This window comes from Corvus cornix, chromosome 3, assembly GCF_000738735.6.
Source record: "Corvus cornix cornix isolate S_Up_H32 chromosome 3, ASM73873v5, whole genome shotgun sequence".
NCBI lineage: Eukaryota > Metazoa > Chordata > Aves > Passeriformes > Corvidae > Corvus > Corvus cornix.
In genome coordinates, this window is record NC_047056.1 from 85,717,782 (window position 1) to 85,738,413 (window position 20,632).

The 20,632-nt window shown below is 37.0% G+C and overlaps 1 protein-coding gene across 7 annotated transcripts in view; it reads right to left on the minus strand.

Moving 5' to 3' along the window:
* COL19A1 (collagen type XIX alpha 1 chain) overlaps positions 1-20,632 on the minus strand; it is a 187,483-nt gene that overhangs the window by 40,231 nt on the left and 126,620 nt on the right. For all 7 annotated transcript variants that reach the window (XM_019288280.3, XM_019288287.3, XM_010405625.4 and 4 more), the window contains 14 exons: positions 16,532-16,585; positions 12,049-12,111; positions 11,229-11,273; positions 10,215-10,250; positions 9,283-9,318; positions 9,119-9,172; positions 7,156-7,209; positions 3,766-3,819; positions 2,422-2,511; positions 1,781-1,825; positions 1,597-1,674; positions 693-728; positions 538-591; positions 395-448 (listed from right to left, as the gene is read on the minus strand). In XM_019288280.3, coding sequence (XP_019143825.1) covers positions 395-448; positions 538-591; positions 693-728; positions 1,597-1,674; positions 1,781-1,825; positions 2,422-2,511; positions 3,766-3,819; positions 7,156-7,209; positions 9,119-9,172; positions 9,283-9,318; positions 10,215-10,250; positions 11,229-11,273; positions 12,049-12,111; positions 16,532-16,585 — 753 coding nt within the window. The remainder of the gene's footprint in view (positions 1-394; positions 449-537; positions 592-692; positions 729-1,596; positions 1,675-1,780; positions 1,826-2,421; positions 2,512-3,765; positions 3,820-7,155; positions 7,210-9,118; positions 9,173-9,282; positions 9,319-10,214; positions 10,251-11,228; positions 11,274-12,048; positions 12,112-16,531; positions 16,586-20,632) is intronic.

A 20,632-nucleotide genomic window follows, 5' to 3' on the forward strand; every position in this document is an offset into this window, starting at 1 on the left:
CCAAGCAATCTTTCCCACTCCAATTTCAGAGTTTTATCTACTTACCCAAATCAAATTAAGTCACTGAAAATAACTGAGCATGGGAGAGACCTCTCTTTCCAAGTTTGACAATAATCTGCTGAGAGACACTCAGATCCATGATTTTTGATAAGCATTAACTACATGGTAACTAATTCTAAGCATTTTTTCTTGCTTAAAGAAACATCATGAAGACAGGCTCAGTTTTATTGGGGCCAAGGTACATAACATGACGGTTTTCCTGTCTTTCCCAAGGAAATATTTCCACTTTATCTTCATATCACTAGTTCTTCTAGACTTGCTATGCCATCTCACCTCATATAAATTTAAAATATTTTCACTAAAGCAAATACAAAAGCTTTCCCTGTATACATACAGGATCACCTGGAGGGCCTGGTAGTCCTGGCTTTCCATCTCTTCCTGGAGTGCCCTAGAAACAAACGTAAAACTTGATGGCCTTAAATCATTTATGAGGTACACATTATTTTTTTCTTGTATAGATATAAAACTGTCACTTACATTAATTCCAGGAGTACCTGGAGTTCCTGGTAATCCTGGAGGTCCCCTAGGACCCTAAGAGCACAAAAGGTCATTTAGGATATAAGAATACATTTCCTGCAAAATTCTTAAAATAAAGTAACGGTTTTTGTATTAAAGAGAAAATTTTACCCTACCTGCACACCTGCTGATCCAGTTGGACCTATAGGACCCTGTAAGAAAATTCCAAATAATCAGTAATTACACTTTCTGAGATAAGGGAGATGAACTTCATTAAAAAATGCTGAATGTGGGATATTTGTGCAGTTTTCACTTCGAGAAAGGCTTGCTTTAAGGTTTGGCTTTAAATCCAAATCTAATTTTGCCAAAATGAGAGACCTCAAGACTTTGTGAATGCTTATTTTTTAGGCAAGAAATTCCAAAAATTAATGATCTGTGGTGAAACTTGATATTTAGCGAGGAGATTAATAAAAAAATCTAATGAGCAGTTGAATAAAAATTTAGATATAAGTGGGCAATTTTTAAAACTCAGATTTAAAAATATTGTAACAAAAAATTATCTTTAAGGATTATTATTTTAGATTAAGACATTCAGGGTGAATGTCTAGTCACCTTTCACAAACATTTTCTCCTTCTACTGGAGCACTGTCCATAAACTGATTTGTGTCAGCTGATAAGCATTGGTTGACTGAAGAGAGATTGCCTCAGTCACTGGAGTAAAACTCCTGCAATACCATGGACCACCTACTGGCTACACCATCAGCATCAGCAAATTTTTTTACTGGATACTCTGAAGACACTGCAGATGACTTTATTTAAAGGCATTAAAAAGAAAGAACCCTGGGAAACAAGCTGAATAACTGAAACAGTTATTGCTGTACAAATTATTTACCATGAATGCTTTAGATGTCTGCATCAGCTCCCTTTAATTTAAACTGCACAGCAACCCTTGAGGCAAACTGGGAGTTGGGAGTTGAGCCAGAAGGGAGCTCATGGCTTTTTATTATGCTTTGTTTGCTTATTGCCTTTTCTCAGTGATGTACAGCGAGAAGCCCAAATTCTGGGTGTTGGTTTACTTACTGGTGATCCCTGAATGCCTATTCCAGGCGGCCCCATCTCCCCAGGTGCTCCCTGTACACCAGGTAGTCCTCTTTCTCCCTGTGAAAGGTACAAGGCTTTCCATCACAAGAGCTCTGAAAATGTAAACTACAATATTGTCTTTTAAAAAATATTTTTAGAAACAGAAATAATGTTTTTTGCATACCTTTGGCCCCCTTGGACCTGGATTTCCAGGAACACCAGTGGGACCCTAAAAGAAACCCAAAACAAAACACGAAAAAAACAAGAAAAAGCCAAATTATGTTTTGAAATCCAAGACACTAGATGAATTTAATTGCCAAAATTAGCCAGCCCTTAGAAATGAACTACGACAAGTTTACATGTCTTCCTTACTAGTGCCAGTGTCACTAGGATCTTGTGGGATTCTTACACTATTTCTAGACTATATTTTAATGCACTTATAATACCACTGTAAAATATATTTCACTTTTGAAATTACAGTAAAAAATACTTGCTTTATGGCTTTAAATTGGAAGTGACTAGGTTTAGATTAGGTATTAGAAGAAAGTCTTTACTGTGTGTGGTGAGGCTCTGGAATGGGTTTCTGAGAGATGTTGTGGATGCCCCATCCCTGGAAGTGTTCAAGACCAGGTTGGATGGGGCCTTGAGGAACCTGTTCTAGTAGGAGGTGTCCCTGCCCATAGCAGGGGTTTGGAACTAGACGATCTTTAAGGTATCTTCCAACCCAAAACATTCTATGATTACTTTCATTGCACAGTGAGAATTCTTTCACAGTTGCCCCTGAAGGAAGTAAAGCCAAAAAGTCTTTTCAGATTATGAACTTACTGGTCTTCCAGGCAGACTTGGTCCAGGAGGCCCCATATCACCTTTTGGACCTGGATGACCAGGAGGTCCCATAATTCCACCAGGGTCACCCTACAAAATAAACTTGAATCATTAACTGAAATGTGAGAATTTTCCCCTGTGAAAAAACTCTAGATATTATATATTATCAGGGTTATCACAGAAAGTGCCAGTACTTTGAGAAGATATAGAGAAGAAAAAACCCCTCATATTTTCCTTCAAAAAGTTACAGAATTGGAGACATGGATCATGTAACCATTAATTATAACTAGTATTCTCTTGGTTTCCCACATTTGCAATGCATCTGATCTGCATTTCTTGTTCCCCGGGCTCCTAATACGCAGGTTATCATTAAACCCTGCCAACTAACTCATAGCAACAGCTGAAACAACAGCTGTCTCTCCCCAACTAGCAACCACTAGTGGTAAACCTGGGGTCTTCAGCGTATTCCTCTTTACACCTCTGTTCCTTTTTTCAATACATGCAGTGTCACTTGCTCCATATCTCTAAACTCCTGATGCTTACACAGTAAATTTGTGCCTTTTATTATGCTGTCCTCTTGCCTTTTACAGGCTCCTGCAACATTCTCTGTGATTCTTCCGGAATCTGCCACTTCCCATTTTGCAAGATGATTACATTTTTGTGCTTGTTCCAGTTATTTTCTCTGCATTTCTTTCAGCTCACTTCCTCAAACTGGATTTTATTGGTTTCCCTTGTACCCCACAATGTATAAATGCCACAATGCCTCACACAGCTCAGAGCACACCTGTATATCCTCTTTTTTTCTCCTCCTTTACATTCAGTATATGCACACATAATTTCTAGCTCTTGCTGATGTAGTCAAATTTTAACTAAGGCATTTCTGCACAGCAAAATACAATGTCCTAAAGAGATCCAGCCTTGGCTCACATCTGAGCCAGTGTAGCTGCCCTAGAGCTCTGCCAAGATGAATATGTCTGACTGCAAAGTGGGATTTTACTCATTAGTCTGGGTAGGACATTACACTGAAAGGTTGTTCTGTAGTCAGGACCTGAACTGACATTTCTGCACTGCACAGATTTAATGTAAGGGCACAGTCCAACCTCCTTGAAATATTACCTAAATTATTCATCTAAAGAGCAACTGGGTTGCCAAACTGGCCTGAATCATCTCCAAATGCAGAGATATTTCTCCTCCAAGACACAGGGGGTTGCTGCTGGTACATTTTAAAGTCACTTCATACAACAGCCACACAGATGCACTATAGAAGAATGGAAGGTTACTCTTGAAGTGAAAATTTAAAATGCTTCAACATATCAAGTTTAATTAAAAACACTTAAAACATACCTTGTCTCCTTTAATTCCTGGGTTTCCCGGTATCCCAGGCTCTCCCGGTAAGCCCTGGAATTAATAAAAACATAACTGTACATTTTTATAGCTATTCCCTTAATGGCTACCTAAAAATACAGATGGAAATTAGTTTACACTGGAATATTTACTGTGCATTAGTATTGACCCCAAATGTTAAAGACTATAAGTTAATGAATGCTTCCTTAATTAAATATATGAATAATTTTTCTTTAAGTTAAAATGTAATAATAGAGGTTATTTTCTGGATGCTATCAGGGCAGAATGGCAGAGACCAAAAGGTTTATTTCTTTTATTTCAAAGTAATTCCAAGTCTTGAAAATCGATCTTTTTTCAAGGAAGGCAGTAGCACATAAAAACTTGAATTTTAAGTAAGTGTCTCATCTTTTTTGCCCATGGAGGGCTGCATGATTTCCTTTACTAGTTAATTATTCAAACCAGTATCTTAAAAGCCTCAATGAATTCCCACTCCTTCACATTAGTTAATCCAACAAATCCCTTTAAATGTTTTAGATATGTAATGGACGTCAAACATTTTCAGTAAATAAAGTATGTTCCAGCCTTTCTTTTGTCTAAGTCTTCTCATCTTTCACATTTTGATTTTAACTTTGGTATTTTCCCTTGTCCTTTACATGAAGGATTATTATAAATGCAGAGAAATGAAGATAAATGAAAAAGATTAAAATTTAAATAGAAACTATTTAAATAATAAGTAAGGCTTAATTGGGTTCTCTTACTATACTGCAACAAATACAGAAAACGTTTTTCATGACCCTTCAATGTTATTCAACCAAATATTTAGCCAAGTGTTTTGTTAAGAATACCAGTAATTTTCACAGTAAAGGATAAAATTGCCCAAAGTGAACAGTAAAATCTAAGTAAGAAACTTAAGCCGGACTGAAAAATGAACTTTCTAAGAAAAAGACAAGGAAGTGTGTATTGTTTTAATTTTTCTTCTCAGTGTAAAACAGTTCTGTGAACACTGACATATGACAACATTTTCATGCCAGTAGTGAACGTCCAGCAGCTTTCTCTGCTGCATTCTGTACTTAATACAGACAGACATCTACCCATTTCACCCAGTCATCCAAACTAAAAGGATAAGAAAGAAAAAAAATATGTAAATTTAAATTTAGTGATCATGGCCAACCCTATCTACTTTTAATATTGGCATAAAATACATACAGTCTCTCTTCTCTCTCTTCTTTTCTAAGGATTCCCCAAATTTATCTTTTTTTTTTTTTTTGGTTGGACCAAGCTGAAGTGGTTTCTTAGGAAAGCAAAAGAAGTAATTTTTATTTGCTAGATGCCTCTTTGATAATGTAAGTTGATGTAAAATGATTTTCAAACTTTCATAATTTTCATCATACTGCATAAAATGAATTACTATGTTTTTTAATCTATAATGTTTCATCTTTAGAAGATAAAAAACCAAGAAGCTTGGAGCTAAGCACAGTGTCTATAATATATTTAAATTTATGTTTTAAGACAACTAGAATTATGTGCACAAATATGAGTCTTCAGGATCATCTATATCTAGGACTTACATATATTATAACTAGTATTTATCTGTTCATAATGTTCTCTTGAGCAAAGATTCATCAGAACAGCAGTTTCAAAAACAGCAATTATGAACTCAAGTGGTATGATGGCAACACAAGCAAGAGAGAAATAAGTATTTTTTATCTTTCATTGTAGGATTGGTGATTTGTACATAAAAAGAAGCACAGCAGATAAGACTTACAAACTATTGAAGATAGGTAAATCAGACACAACTGAAAAAACATATGCCTCAACTGATTAGGAAAATAAGATATAAAGAAATGGTCATTAAGTAACACTATATAAAATGACTACATGCAGATTTAAGTACTAGTGGTTTTTTCCCCTGTCAAGAGCTGAAAATGCTGTACTCCGCTGGTCACTTCACTTATATCCCTAAGACTTTTAACAGGTCACCAGTAAAAAGTCTGCCAGCTTAAAATACCACTCAGAAGGGTATTTTAATATTAATAAGGTATATGACTTAGAAATCTGTTAGAAATAAGAGTTCTCTTCCACAATGTAGTCTCAGAGCATGTGTGGAAAGGCCTAAGACAAAATGCAGCATCATCAGCTTCCAGATGCTCCTGTTGGTAGAAAAAAGATAAAAACCAAAACCACACACAGAGCAATGATTGAAATCCCACTCCTTTTCAAGTGAGTGGCTGAACTGCCAGGCTAAAGCTAAGCTTTTTATTGTCTGCTTTTCTTGATCCACTTCTCGGATCTAACTACTCTTACCTCCAAAATGATACTTAAAAGCCATTTTATGGTTTATGGAGGAAGGGAGGTACAAGAATCTAGAGGAGGGAGTAGGTGCCACTTGTTAGGTTATGTGATGCCACTAGTGTTGTGGACTGAAAGACAGGGAATCAGGCAGAACATAGTTGTCTGCACACTGAAAGAGGGATTGTGCCATAATGTGGAAGGGACACAGGCAGCCACTGCCCCAGGAGAGGCTTCTACTATATGTGGGTGTCAAATTAAATGCCCAGGGCAGCTTCAAGTTTAGTAGAACAGTGGCTAACAATTTCCTAGAGAAACCAGACTGGACTGATGTTCCATGCGTGCTCCCCCTGCCCAGAGGCACAAGGGTTACAGATGTGCTGCATCTTGGGGTAGGTGCCTACAGTTTGAGAAATCCCAACCAGCCAGCAGACCCATCAGCCTGTTGCCCAGTGGCATAACTGTAGGAGGTACACTAAAATCCCCATGAAGGAGACCCCCATCACCTTGACAAAGTCCGGTCAGTTGGCAGACCTGAATGTGGGGCACCCAAAAGCGCAATAACTACAGGAACATTCAAATTCTCCTGGGAAGTACCACTGCTAGACACTCCCAACCCACCAGTTTCACACCCACAATCGCACTGCATCTCTGGGGAGCCTGGGCCAGTAACATCTGTGCCTGGTAACTGTGAGCAGCTGCACAATACATACCAAGACAACTTGTTGCTTAACCATCCCAGCCAAGCAAAGGTTTCCCTGCTGGAATGGGAAGCCAGGACCCAATGAACATAACACTAACAGGGGGACGAGGGAGAGATAACCAAGAAGGGTAAAAGCTCTCATTTCAGTGGTTCTTAAATAAACCCCACTATCCAGATCCACTCCAGGCCGTCAGTGTCAGAAGCAGTATATAGCGGCTTTATTGAAATTCAAGATAATGGCCTGTTGAGGGAGGCATACCATCCTACTATGCTTCAACACCTGATAACTACAGTAGTACCCACAAAAGGAGCACTTATGGTAACATCTGTGGCACTGTTCACTGACTAACAGTTCACACACCACACTGCAACAGCCGGTGAAATGGCACAATACATACAACTTCTCCTGGCAGTCCCCTGGGTCCGACAGGTCCTGGAGGGCCTTGCAGTCCCTGTGAAATGATACAATACACAACTGAGGTAAAAGTCAATAAATAATATGGTGTAAAGCATTCTTATATATAAATACATTAAAACATCTGGCATTAAGAATGATCTTCCACATGGAGTAAGAAGTACAGAATTGGCTCATTCTCCCTTACTCTAATGTTTAGTTCAATAAGTCTTGTATATCGATATGTACAAAATCCAATGTATGTATATAAAGCAAATAGAAGTAAATACAAATGGAATACCTAAAGGGAAAGACATAACAAAAGAATAAATCAAGAGTTCAAGAATCATTTTTAAGACAACAATTTTGTGGCTTCTATAGCCACATCCATTCTCACTCAGCCTTCTTTCATGATCTAAAGTTCAGGTACTATCCAACATGAATAGTGTTGGGTGGCAGTTAGATTTAACAGTTCCTAATTCCACCTTTATTTGATACAATTCAAGATATCATGAGAGATTCTCAAGAATGCTTGTGCTTCAGTTACTTTCCTTACAGAATCACACAACTGCAGAATCAGTGAAGTTGTAAGGGACCGCTGTGGGTTATCTTGTTCAAACTTCCTGCTCAAGCAGGGTGATTCTAGAGCATGTTGCAGAGTTTCTTCAATATCTCCAGTGAGGGAGACTCCACAACCTCCCTGGGCAACCTGTTCCAGTCACCCACACAGTAAACAGGTTCTTCCTCTTATTCAGGTGGAACTTCCTGTGCATCAGTTTCTGTCCTTTGCCTCTTGTCCTGTTGCTCAGCACCACCAAGAAGGACCTGGAAACCTCAACACTACTGTTTAGATACTTGTAGACATTGATGAGGTCTCCTTCCAGTTGCCTCTTCTCAAGGTTGAACAGGCCCAGCTCCCTCAGCCTTTCCTTGTAAGAGAGATTCTCCAGTCCCTTAATCATCTTTGTTGCCCTCCATTGGACCCGTTCCAGGAGCTCCATGTCCCTTTGTACTGAGGAGCCCAGAACTGGACACAGCACTCCAGATGTGGCCTCACCAGGGCTGAGTAGAGGAGCATGATCACCTCCCTCAACCTGCTGGCAATGCTCTTCCTAATGCAGCTCAGGATCCCATTGTCCTTCTTGGCCACAAGGGCACTGCTGGTTCATGGTGTTGTCCACCAGGACCCCTAGGTCCTTTTCCACAGAGCTGCTTTCCAGCAGGTTGTCCCCTACGGTTATTCCTCCCCATGTGCAGGACCCTGCACTTGCCTTGGTTGAATTTCAGACAGTTCTTCTCTGCCCATCTCTCCAAACCTGAAGGGCTGCACAGCCCTCTGGGGTATCGGCCATTCCTCCCAGCTTTGAGTTGTAAGGAACTTGCGGAGGAGGCCCCTGCTCCTTCATCCAAGTCCTTGATGAACCAGTTAAACAAGACTGGGCCCAGTATTGGACACCACTAGTGACAGGCCTCCAAATAGACCTGTGCCACCGATTATGACCCTCTGGGATATGCTGTTCAGCCAGTTCTTAATCCAGCCACTGTCCACTCATCCAGTCCACACTTTCTGAGTTTGCCTATGAGGATAGACTCAAAGTAAGTCCACGACTGCTTTGACATTACCTCCTGTCTCATAGGATTAAACAAAGGAACTACTAAAGTACTGGCAGTGGCTACTCCTTGCCCTACTAATGCATAAAGAGAATACACACACCCAGCTACCAGAGGATTTCGAATTGCAAAATGGGTACTCATATTCTTGAGTGACAAAATAACTTAAATATTCCTTTCTGAGTGACAGTGAGACCAACAAGAACTTTAGGTAAAATGTAAATTTTATGTAAAATAGCCATGATCCAAGCACAAACTTTTGATATAAACTATTTGCATTCTTTGCCCATTAATACTAGCTAAAGAGTTGATAGCATAGGATGCAATTGCTATTGGATAAAATAACTTTCACTTACCTTTGATCCTGGATTTCCAATAAGACCAGGTGGTCCAGGATCTCCCATTTCACCCTAATGATATTGTTTGAGGAGAAAAAAAAAAATCCAAGTTTACTGCTGTGTCTCCCAGTATCAGCTACATATAGTGGCAATATATGTAGTGTGTACAAGTCAAAAAATACCTTATTTCCTTTTGATCCCTCCATTCCAGTCTCTCCCTGAAAATAGCAAATACAACCATAAGAAGTTACAAGTTTAACTAAGATCAACTAAGAGTTTAATTTGCGACCTTAAAATATTGTAATACAGTTTGCAAACTTAAATATTGAGAACATGTTAATGACTTTCTGATGCCTTGTGCAAACTCTGAAAGGCATTCCTCTTGCAACCTAATTTTTTTGCAAGTTTTCCCAGTGTTTTAAAGGAAAAATATTTGAAAACACTACATTTTTTAAGAGGTTTTCCAGTCAAAAGCCTATTCTTCACCACTACATCTCTTCTGGTACCCAGTATTCACCTCCAAAACCACACATTATTGAAGTAGGACTTATTTTGGTTATTATAGTATGTTAATCACAAATATCTGAGCAACCTTGAGTTTTATGTTAAAAAACATAACTAGCTTTTGTCGAATATCGTAAGAGAGGACAATAATTAATTTAAAATGAGTAACATAGATAAAGAGACTCTTACAGAATGAGTGTTCTGAAAATTTGCCTTGAAATAACAAAAAAGTTTTGCACACATAAAATGGCTGTATGAGAACAGTCTGATGTTAAATGCCACATGATGGCATCAAAACAGTACAGTTCAGGCCACATAAAACTTTGGGAAAAAGCTGAAAAAAAGAATCTTCAGGGATTAATAAAATAGCTTTTAACTCAGTTCATGGACTGTACCAGCAACAGAAATGCTGAAGAACAGGGCATCTCTGTTTTATTTATAACCTGTGAGACCGTCATGCATATGTAAGAACGGGACAGCACCTATGCTATCCCACATAATCCCTGCACCTAATGAATGTCTACAAAGAAAAGAATTACAGAATGAATATGGTATGAGAGTAATCTCAAATATACGTTATTCACACCAGTTCAAAACATGCTATACTTACTGGATCTCCCTTGTCCCCTTTTTCAGAAGGTTCTCCCTAAGGAAATGTAGAAAAGAGATTAACACAGATTTATTTAAAATGGCAAGTAGTACATGTGTCTGGTTTTGCTGAAGTGTCCTGGAAAATCTGGCCATTTTAAAACTCTCTAAAATGCAAATATATGGACTACAAAAGTTTACTTGAGGGATGATGTTGATTTGATGCCAAGACCATGACATCTGTGATCCTTTCAAGCAGGAGCATTAGGGAGGGTCAGGAACATGAACTAAAGAGAGTGATCATGCATCCAAATCTGAAAAATTGTCAAACACGAGTGCTTTATAACACACAAAATCATAAATCTGTGATATCAACAGAGTAAAAATAACTTTTCTGCCTGCATGAAAACTATTTATATAGAAGGATATGACCAAAGAAACCAAGAAGCCTCACAGCTGAATAGCAAAACACTTATTAATCAGTAGATGAAGAACTATGGGCAGTACATATTCCCAGAATAGCAAAATACACACCTGTTTCCAAGTAATACTCCCCCCAATCATACAGTAAAATTTATGCTTAAACCAAAAGATACTAAATTAGAAAGTTAATTTGTAAATTTTAATAATTTAAAGGTTCTTGTTTTTCCATATAGATATTGAAGATCACATTCATAACTTGAAAAAGTATGACTGGCATCTAATTCATGAGGCAGTCTCATGAATTTGATAATTAGATGAATTTATAAACTTATATAAAAATAATTTTAAACTGGTATTAAGTAAAATTATGAATGTTTTTAAAGCTGAGGACTTTGTGAGCTAATAATACAGGGAAATTTTCTTGCATATGTAAACATACTCCCAAGGAGGGGCTTGAATAAAGTACTAAGGACATTTAGAGACTGGCAACTTTTCCTATGCCCAAATATTTTTTCTTTATCCATTGTATATTTTACAAGATTTCATTCATAATCAGTACATTAAATCAACTTCTAGTATAACACATGAGCACAGAAGCAAGGAATTGACTCACCTTTTCTCCTTTTGCGCCAGTCATTCCCAATTCTCCTTTTTGACCCTTTTAAAAAAAAATTATATTTAAAATCTTTGTATTCTGACAAATGTAAATAAACCCGTCCTCTTCTTTAACTGTACTTTGTTCTGTGTGGGCCACAAAATCTTAACTATTGTTACAATGGAAATCGAGCTTTAAACATCTGCAAATGAATTTAAATGACTGTTTTCTATAGCAGATCTGCAGGCTTCTCAATAAAATGTTGTCAATTCTGTCACATACCCAGAACACTCTTCTCTTACAAGTTTGAAAGGCATGTAATTTTTAAAGTATCAGTTAGCTGTTTATACAGGACAGATAACTATAGACAGTATACTGCCATGTGGTGTGGATTCAGAATTTGACATCCATGCAATTTTTAGAGGCTGTCTATGAGTATTTTTGGTATAGAAAGTCTCCTTGTTACAGAGAAACCACTTAAATATTAATTATTTACTATCCAAAATATTTTCTGAATTCCAACTTTTTCAGAGTCTTTCCCACATAACTGGCAGGGCAGCTCATTTGACTTCTCAGATGGCATTATAGAAACCACACATAATTCTTCCAGCATTTTCCATTTCTATTTATGCTAGAGGAGAAAGGATCATATGCTGCCACTGCAGGATAGCATGATGAGTTGGATATTGGACTACACAGATCAAAGTGCCAGTCACCTCAAAAATCTATTCCTTCAAAGCCCATTGCAATAGATAAAATAAAGCACACTGTGTTAAGAGTGGCAGGGACAGGTCAGATAGGCGCTTTGAAACTTCTCAAATTCATCCCAAATGCTTACAATGTCTCCCTTCTGCCCTTTAAGTCCAGGGGTCCCAAGTACTCCTAGTAGTCTTGTATCACTCTGGAAAGAAATATCACCACAAAGATCAGAAAACATCACTAGTTACTTCCAGTAACAATTTATTTACTGTAACAATTTCTTGCTATTTAGCAGTTGTAAATTCAGAAGTCCTAATTTACTACTAGAAAGGATAATAAATGCCAATGCAGTACAACTAGGTAGTGTATTGCAGAACACATCCTTTATCATGCATTCACACTCCTGCCAGACTAGCAGAAGATGAACAAAAGCATAAAAGGGAAATGTCTGTGTTGATTATTGCTATGCAAATCTATGATTTTTTTAAGTTCGACACAACATATTTTTATGTTCATTGTTACAATACATTTCTCAAGTGTGTTAGAAAAGAACAAAAAACCCACTTCTATGAAAAAGAACCACAAGCTCTTTAATTTTGAGCAGCATGAAATGTGAAGAAAAAGTATAACTAATTTAAGTTTACTACAGTAGTAAGACAAAAGGAGAGGGAAGAGGCTCCTCACACTGCTTCTCAAAGAAGACAGACTTAAGGACTAGGGGTTCAAGTTGTATACTTGTGTTATTGCACTGCATTTATTTACTCTTCTCTACAAGGGAAAGACACAATAAAATACAGACGGTTTCCTTTTCACAAAGTCAGACTCAGACTTCCTAAGGGGAACATGCTTTTTTGCAATAACAGTGGAAGAAGCAACAAAACCCCAATGATCCCGAAAAAGGAGCTCCAGTCAAGACCCAAGGAATCCCAGTCCTAGAACATGTGCCACTGGGGTGAGCAGGAGCCCTGAGCAAGTTAACTCCCCTTGCTGTGTTCCAGTTTCCATAGCTCTAAAATGGGAAAACATCACAATGAATAAAGGTGCCACTTACGCCCCGTTAATATTTTCAGAAGTTGGTTGAATATAAATTGAATAAAATCAGTAATTACTTTAGAAATTCTAACTGCCTGATGGATTTGTCTTGGTGTTTAGGGTTTGTAACACTGTTAGTATAATAATTACCAAAATCAGCTTCAGAGCAAGAGGCAGATACCCAGATACCTGAGTATTGATGAGAAGTAATTGACTACCACTGGACTGAGAATCCAGGTGTCTGTTACTATGAGTACACTACAAATTATGATTTATATTGAGTTGTGCTCTTTTTTTCATACATGGAGCCAAAAACTAAAGAAAGAAAAAGGCTATTAGACCAAATAACTACCCGTATGGTCTTTGCATTTTTACAGGTAATTTGCTCTTGCATGTAAAATACACCAGAGTAAAAAAAAAATCTTAGAAAATTAATAATGAATTATCCCAGAATAATCTAAAATTAGTAAGAATTATAATGATTCTGAAATATTTCCTGACCAGATTATGTTGTAGTTTCAATTTTTTTGTCTTCTAGTTTAATTTTTTATTTTTATGTGTTGGAGAACATTTTAGATTAAACTGATCTGTATGCCCTTTCCAAAGATATTTAGAAGCAACTTTGGCTAAATGACCTTATATATACGTATGGAAAACTGATAAGTAAGAAGGATGACAAACAGAGGCCTTGAAAGACCAAGCAAAGGACTACAGAGGTCTGAGAGTATATAAATGCAAATCATGAGGCATCATTTATCCATCTCTGAAGGAATGTAACACACAGTACAGGGCAGAACTAATTTCTTGGCAAAAAGAAGAGAACAAAATGCGTTTATCGAACTCACGCAAAGCATCTCATTTACGCTGAAAGCACAAAAGACATAACAAGAGGGAGTATAAAAATAGTCACCCGCTAGTAGGAACAGGCACAAAGAATGAGGGAGGCAATGCTGCAGCACTGTCTCCCACCCCATTAAGGATCAATGCTACTACTTATCCTGGGCAGGTTCCTCTCACCTTCATTAAAGAAAGACTGCTGATCTTGGTTTGCTGTTCAGCACAATTTGCTGCTGCAATCAGCAATTGTATTTATAGTGTTCTCTTTCACTGTATACATGGATCAAGTAAATTACACTTTTAAAGGCTTGCACTCCAGCCTCCTTAAAAATCACCCTGATAAAGTGATTGATGCTGACCCAGAAAAATCCTGGTTGCAATAAATTATTTAAATATGTTGTGCAGCTATCAGTACTTATTACAGCAATCAGAAATTACCATACACGAATCAGAAAAATTGCAAATGATATGCTAAGAAACAGAGAAATTAGAGAAACAGAAAAAATATTCTTAATTATGATGGGTCTTAAGAGCCACCACATTTCCTGGTATCGGTTTCCCATGGTTCCTAGAAATACCAACACAAAGAAGTGATACTAATATCCTCAGAAAAAAAGAAGGCGCTAAAATACCTATAACAACTACAATGTGGCCAATATGTAAACACTTCAAACAGCAAACCGAAAGAAGACCTTATGACATCCTTGAGAACAGGGATAAAATGATGGAAAATGACACCCCCACTCCCTGTGCTGTAAGGAACCTCAAAACCCTCAGAATATCACTCAAATATCATTTTACCAATGCAAATAACTGAGACATGCTGCAAATTCAATACTGGAATGTGAAAGACTGCTTGATGTCTCCAAAGTGCCGTGGACAGAATCAGCTTTTGTCATACTATGTAACAGTATGGGAAAAAGACAAGTTACTGGTGCATACACCTGCCTAAGTGAATCAATGGCAAAGCAGAGAAGCTGTCCTTTTCTTTGAAGACCTCTTTGTCTTGTCCTTGATGGGAATATCCCATTCCCTTAATAAAATGTATAGGAACTAAGGTGTTTGTTGTAGCAGTTGGAGACTTAAGTTGACTCTAGGAGGCTCTGAGTATTTAGTTAAAGAAATTTTGCATATTTAGAACCTTCTACTTGAATCAGAAAGCCAACTCCTCTTTCATCCGGAATCAAACAGCATTTCCTTGTTGAACAGTTAATTGCTCATGACAGAGTCATTAAAATCTTCAAACCAGACAGCTGAAGGAAGAATAAAGTTGGTAAGCTGTACAGGATTTAAAAGATGATTAATTTATAGGCACATAGCAGTTGGTCTACATTTTTTCCAGAATATTGTTAATTAGGAAATATAAGCCACCTTAAGAATACTTAGAGTCTTATAATTATAAGATACGTGATTTTTGGAGACAGATGTGTGTCATTTCCTGAAGATCACCACTGTATTTCCTCTGGCAGAATTAACCTTAACGGGACTATCAAGATAAAAGAGATTCATAAGGCAGAATGGGGAATGAGTTACAATAAATATGGTATCCATAGAGGAAAAAGTGCTGGTATCAGTGAAAGCTCTTTGGCAGGAAAAAGAAACTGGTAAGGAAACCAATTGTGAAAACCAAAATATATAAAACTATAACACATTCATATGAAGCACAAGACCAAATACAGAAACTAAGTCTCTAGGCATAAAAATGCTCTAGGCTTAATTCCTAATACATGCTTCTAAGGTGATATACTGATTTGGAATGGATTCAATGTCAGAATTAACAGAGGAATCATTTCAGTGATAAAAGCAGTTGGAAAGGTATGTTTGACATGAATTTAACTCCAGAATCCCTATTCAAGGAAAGATTTTAGCACTCATCTGGGAATGTTATACAAGAAAAATACCCCGAATACATGTGCTCTTTAAGTTATGCATTCTAATATTAAAAGAAATTAACGTCCTCCAGGCTTGATCTGAACGACTTAATTCATGATACACACATTAACCATTGTACTGGGCAAATAATGCTGTAACAGCGCATCATGAATTTTTGAATGAAATAGTTTTCTGATCAGATAGATTACATACTCCCAAATCAATTAAGCAAGCTGCTGTATTCTTTTATAATGGCAGACACTACCAAAGCCTAAATGGTTTGAAATATCTGCAGTAAGAATGTAAAAGCTCTGTCATGCTGAACATCATCCGATGCAATTTTAACATCTTTTTTCTATTAAGTTCTTTTAGCTGCAGGTGGTTTTACAATTAACACAATATTTTTATTAGTCCATAATACAAACATAAGGACAATTCTCATGGACTGCTATCAGATATTTTCAAAATTATGCCTCCTTGTCTTTCTATTTTACTCTTAGATTCTATTTTACTCTAGATTTCTATTTTAATCATGATTCTTCATGGCAGAGTTGGTCAAGAAAGAAATATGAAGTACAGTTTAGAGCAATTAGGTTTAGAAATGGGGAGCTGGTGCTTCACAATAACATCTCCTTTTTGAGTTATACCAGTCAAAAACAAGTGAGTAGAAGTTGGATGGAAGGCAAGACACATGGCAGCAAGATAGCAGGTATGTGACAGGAGTGTGGACTGAGACTGTAAAGGGATGCAGAAAGGGGGTAGGGAAGAAATTACCTTTTGAATTCATTTAGAAAGTGGTTCACAAGGATCAAAACTGTAGTAATTTCTACCTTACATACTAAGTCATAAACCCACACAGACATTAAATCAAATCTCCATACCTCATTATAATGCTTGTTCAATGAATCCAGAATTCCTTTTAGTCCAGAAGGACCCTATATGGAAAAATATGCATCATTTTAATTTAACTAATTTTATGTTTGCATATCTGTATTTAAAGAGCAGTGGGGATGTAAAAGAGTTTTGATTTTTGAGTGCACAGTAAATTATTTTCTGTATCTTCATTATTTCCTTTTTTCTTGCACAGAGGAAGAAGAATGTTAGTTTTTAAATCTCTGAGTTTTGAAAAACAGCAACTTATTTTCAAGTGAATTGGTCTGTCAGAGAAGACAGAATTTAAATCCATAAAAATTTTAAAACAAGTCCCTTCTGGTATGAACAACATTCTTGTTCTGCAGCATTTCAAAACTCCTTCAACTAACTCAAAGCACAAATTCTGATGTAGAAGCAGTTCCTAATGTGAGCAAACAGATAGATTTTTCATTTGAGAGTACTGTAAGTGAAATTGAGGAATGCCAGAATTCTCCAGAATATTAACTTCCTAGTTTTATTAGCATTGCAAGTTTGTACTTAAACACATAACTTTCATCAAGAAATTCCACAGTGAAAAAGGAACTTCCTGCTCAAATGAATATTTAGGACAGAGACTTAAAAATGTGCTCGGGAAAAAACATTTTTGGACATTAAATCCCTCAATTTTAGACATATTCTGCCAAAAAACATGCCCTCAATGAGATTTTTAAGTTTGGTAGATGGAGCGGAACACAGAAGTCAAGAACTTATGTACTAAGACTCAATTAAATTTACAAACTAGCACATTTACTCCCTTTGAGTTGGAGCTTTTACATAATGCAATATGAACAACAACCACTCATGATGGCTGTAAGAAACACTTGACTATATTAAAAAGATTACAATATATTCAAGTAAGTCACTTAGCCTGATTGACCTGGATGTAACACAGGGCACAAAAGCAACTCTCCTTTTATGGGGCTTTTTATAATTACAATTCACCCTCTGCAGCTTTTGTCTTAGTGTGGATATCAGGAAAATTTGGAAGGCACATGAAACAACTCAGGTGTCTCACTACCTCATTTTCCCTACATTGGAAGAGATAAAAGGCCATACATTTTTACATTCATGTTATTTTGAAGTGAATTGTCACTTCAAATTTATGTTAAAAATAAGATCAATATAGTCAAGATGTTTTCACTGAGATCTCACTCCACTCTGATTTCTGAAGTTAATGGCAGAATTTTTACTCTGATATCCACATTAAAGCTGGCAATCCAGAACTGGGACTGAAGTATGATGACACTGCCTAGATGTCTCAAACACTGTAAACGTGCCATGTTGAATCCTTGACCCAGGATTACTGCAGGATCCTGAAATCCTGCAAGGAGTCAAAAATAAGAACTTATTCTACCTTTGCATTTGACACCATGTACCATGTTTCTTTTACTGTTTGTCCACAACTGAAACTGCTGCAGCCACACAACCCAGGAAGAACTTAATGCCATATCTGCCATCAACCCCAAAATCTCTGATATTATTTGTATATAAAATAAATGATTTTTGACAAGATGAAAAGTACATTGTACATGCCACAGTTTTGAAAAACAGACATAACCTTAAAAACACCCAGAACTGTCCCATGACTGAGACAGTCAAGGAGAACTTTAGGCATTTGAGTTGCATTCTTGACTGTGCCATAGGCTTTGTGTTACCAGTTCAGTATTTCTGTTTTCCAAAAATTGACATAAATTTAGTAATTTCATCGTTCCGTCATTCTTTCTATGATAAAAACTAGTAAAACAAGTGTACAACAGAAAATCTTTTTATTCAAGACTTATCTTCCTAAACCGTAGTCTCTTCTCTTCCACAGTTTTACTACACTAATACAGTGGCATACTCAACTCTGAAGTCTCTACAGACAAAAAAAAGAACCAGCAGCATTGGCTTGAAGGTGGAGAAGCAATGAAATTAACAACATTTGAAGAATTATTGTACCAGCAGTTTCTAGCTTTTGAATGAGAATTTTGCACATCTGCCACTTTGAAGCTCACTTGAGCGGGATTTCCTTTTTCTTATTTACTATCAAGTTGTGTAATTGAGAGGAGTGAAGCGCCCAGAGAGTACAGTTGTATGAATAAGGAAAGAACTTAAAATGTGTCCTGATTGTTTTCCAAAATTGCAAACAGGTTTCAGATGTTATTTCTACAGACAGGAAGGAACAGAAACACAGGTGCTTAAAGGGAAATAGCTCCAAACAGTGAAATTACTGGGGTTTACAATATATTTTCCTCCCTTAACTTTTATAGTTCATCTGCATTTCTGCAAAGATGAGACTGCTGAAAAAGTCTATGCAATCTCACAGTCCATGCATAAAATGGGTAACAAGCAAATTGCACTGGTTGAATCTCAAAAATAGGCCATTTCAGAGAACACAGCCTGCAAGTGACTCAGTGCAGTTACTTCATCCTTGTATTTCACATTGGTGCCTGCCCATTAAAATGAGACACTGTTTTTCTGTTTATTTTAACGCAAAACATTGTGAAACTCATCAGGGCAGATGTGTGATATTGTATAACTATTCCAAAGTGCAAATGGAAAGAATGGTGAAAGCATGATGTCTGCCACAATATAATATACGAAACAAATTACATTTTGATGCGGATAAAAAAACTTAATGCATAGAAACGAGCAATATGACCAATCTTTGCCAGCCATTCCCACACTATCCTGTAAGTATTTTCTTCTAGGAAGCAGCTGAAAGTCCAGGAAAGCCAGAAATGCTACTGACAATTTTCATTTATCTTTGCTTTAATTTTTTTTTTATTGTAATTAAGTGATAACATTCACTCGCTTTCAAAATATTGGTAGAGGAATGACAGCATTTCCCAAGGCAGAGGAAATGAAATTTCCAAGGTGAACTGCTGGCTACTTAAGATAACTAGTTTGGTGGCACTGACATATGTATTGAATCACAAGACCAAAAGTGTATGTAATTAAAAGAAGAAGTTCAAGTGAACTTCTCTACTGCATCATATGAAATGCAGACAGAAATAAAACCCTATTTTAATATAAAACTTTAAAAACTAAAACAAAGTTCATCTTCCAAGCAAAAATACTTGAGAAGATAAAAGATGAAGTTCAGCCTCTTGCAAAGGTACATGATAAACTGAGTGAGAGCTTCAAGGGCTATAGCAATTGTGAAATGCAAAAATTACATCTATTGGTTGAAAACAATAGCTTGGTTTTGCCGTATCAGTTTAAGAGAATGAATAATTGTGATTACAGTTTACTAGCCTGTGATTTAGCACACCCTAAGTTTCTTTCCCACCTCTGCCACAGGTAGGTTGGACAAGATTGTGTTTGTCCAGAACAAGCAGTCCTCATGTTTCTTTACCTTTACAAACCAATGCTGATAACATTTCACTTCTGCCAAACAGCAGCTGGGGAAAAGTCAGAGCCACCTCAAAGAATGCTGTTATACTGGTGCAAGTCTGCAGCACAGCTCTAGCTTAGCACCCTTTTGATTTTAAAAACAAACTAAATCACTAAAATAGGAGATATTGAGGAATGGAATTCCTCCAGTCATAACAGTTCCAGTAGAGACAGAGAAAATTAGGACAGGAAAGATAAAGTTTACCCTCAATGGAGAAATTAGTAAAATTCCTTTCTTCTGTCTTCTAACCCATCTATATAAATAGATATACCTGCTGAATCACATTAAGGTAAAAGTAAATAAATAAATAAACCCCCAACCTCAACAGTGACAGACATCAGGCAGCTATTTTCCAGGCAGAACAAACAGAAAAATAAATTTTCTCCTCTTAACAGAACACTACACAAAGTGAGTGAGATAGTAATTCAACAACCCAAGACCAGAAAAGTACTTTGCCTAAGTAAAGAGTGCAAACTTGGGCCTGTACATCCTTAGGCCAAGGATACAAAGGCCAGGTACATTTCACATATTATGGTGTGGGTGACAGCATGGTGAAACAGACTGCTCAGGAAGGTGGGGGAGCCTTTCTTGCTGCAAGAATGATGCTGGAAGATGATTCAAGAATCATCTGGACACATTCCTGTGCTTTCAGATGACCCTGCTTGAGCAAGGAGGTTGTATCAGATGATCTACA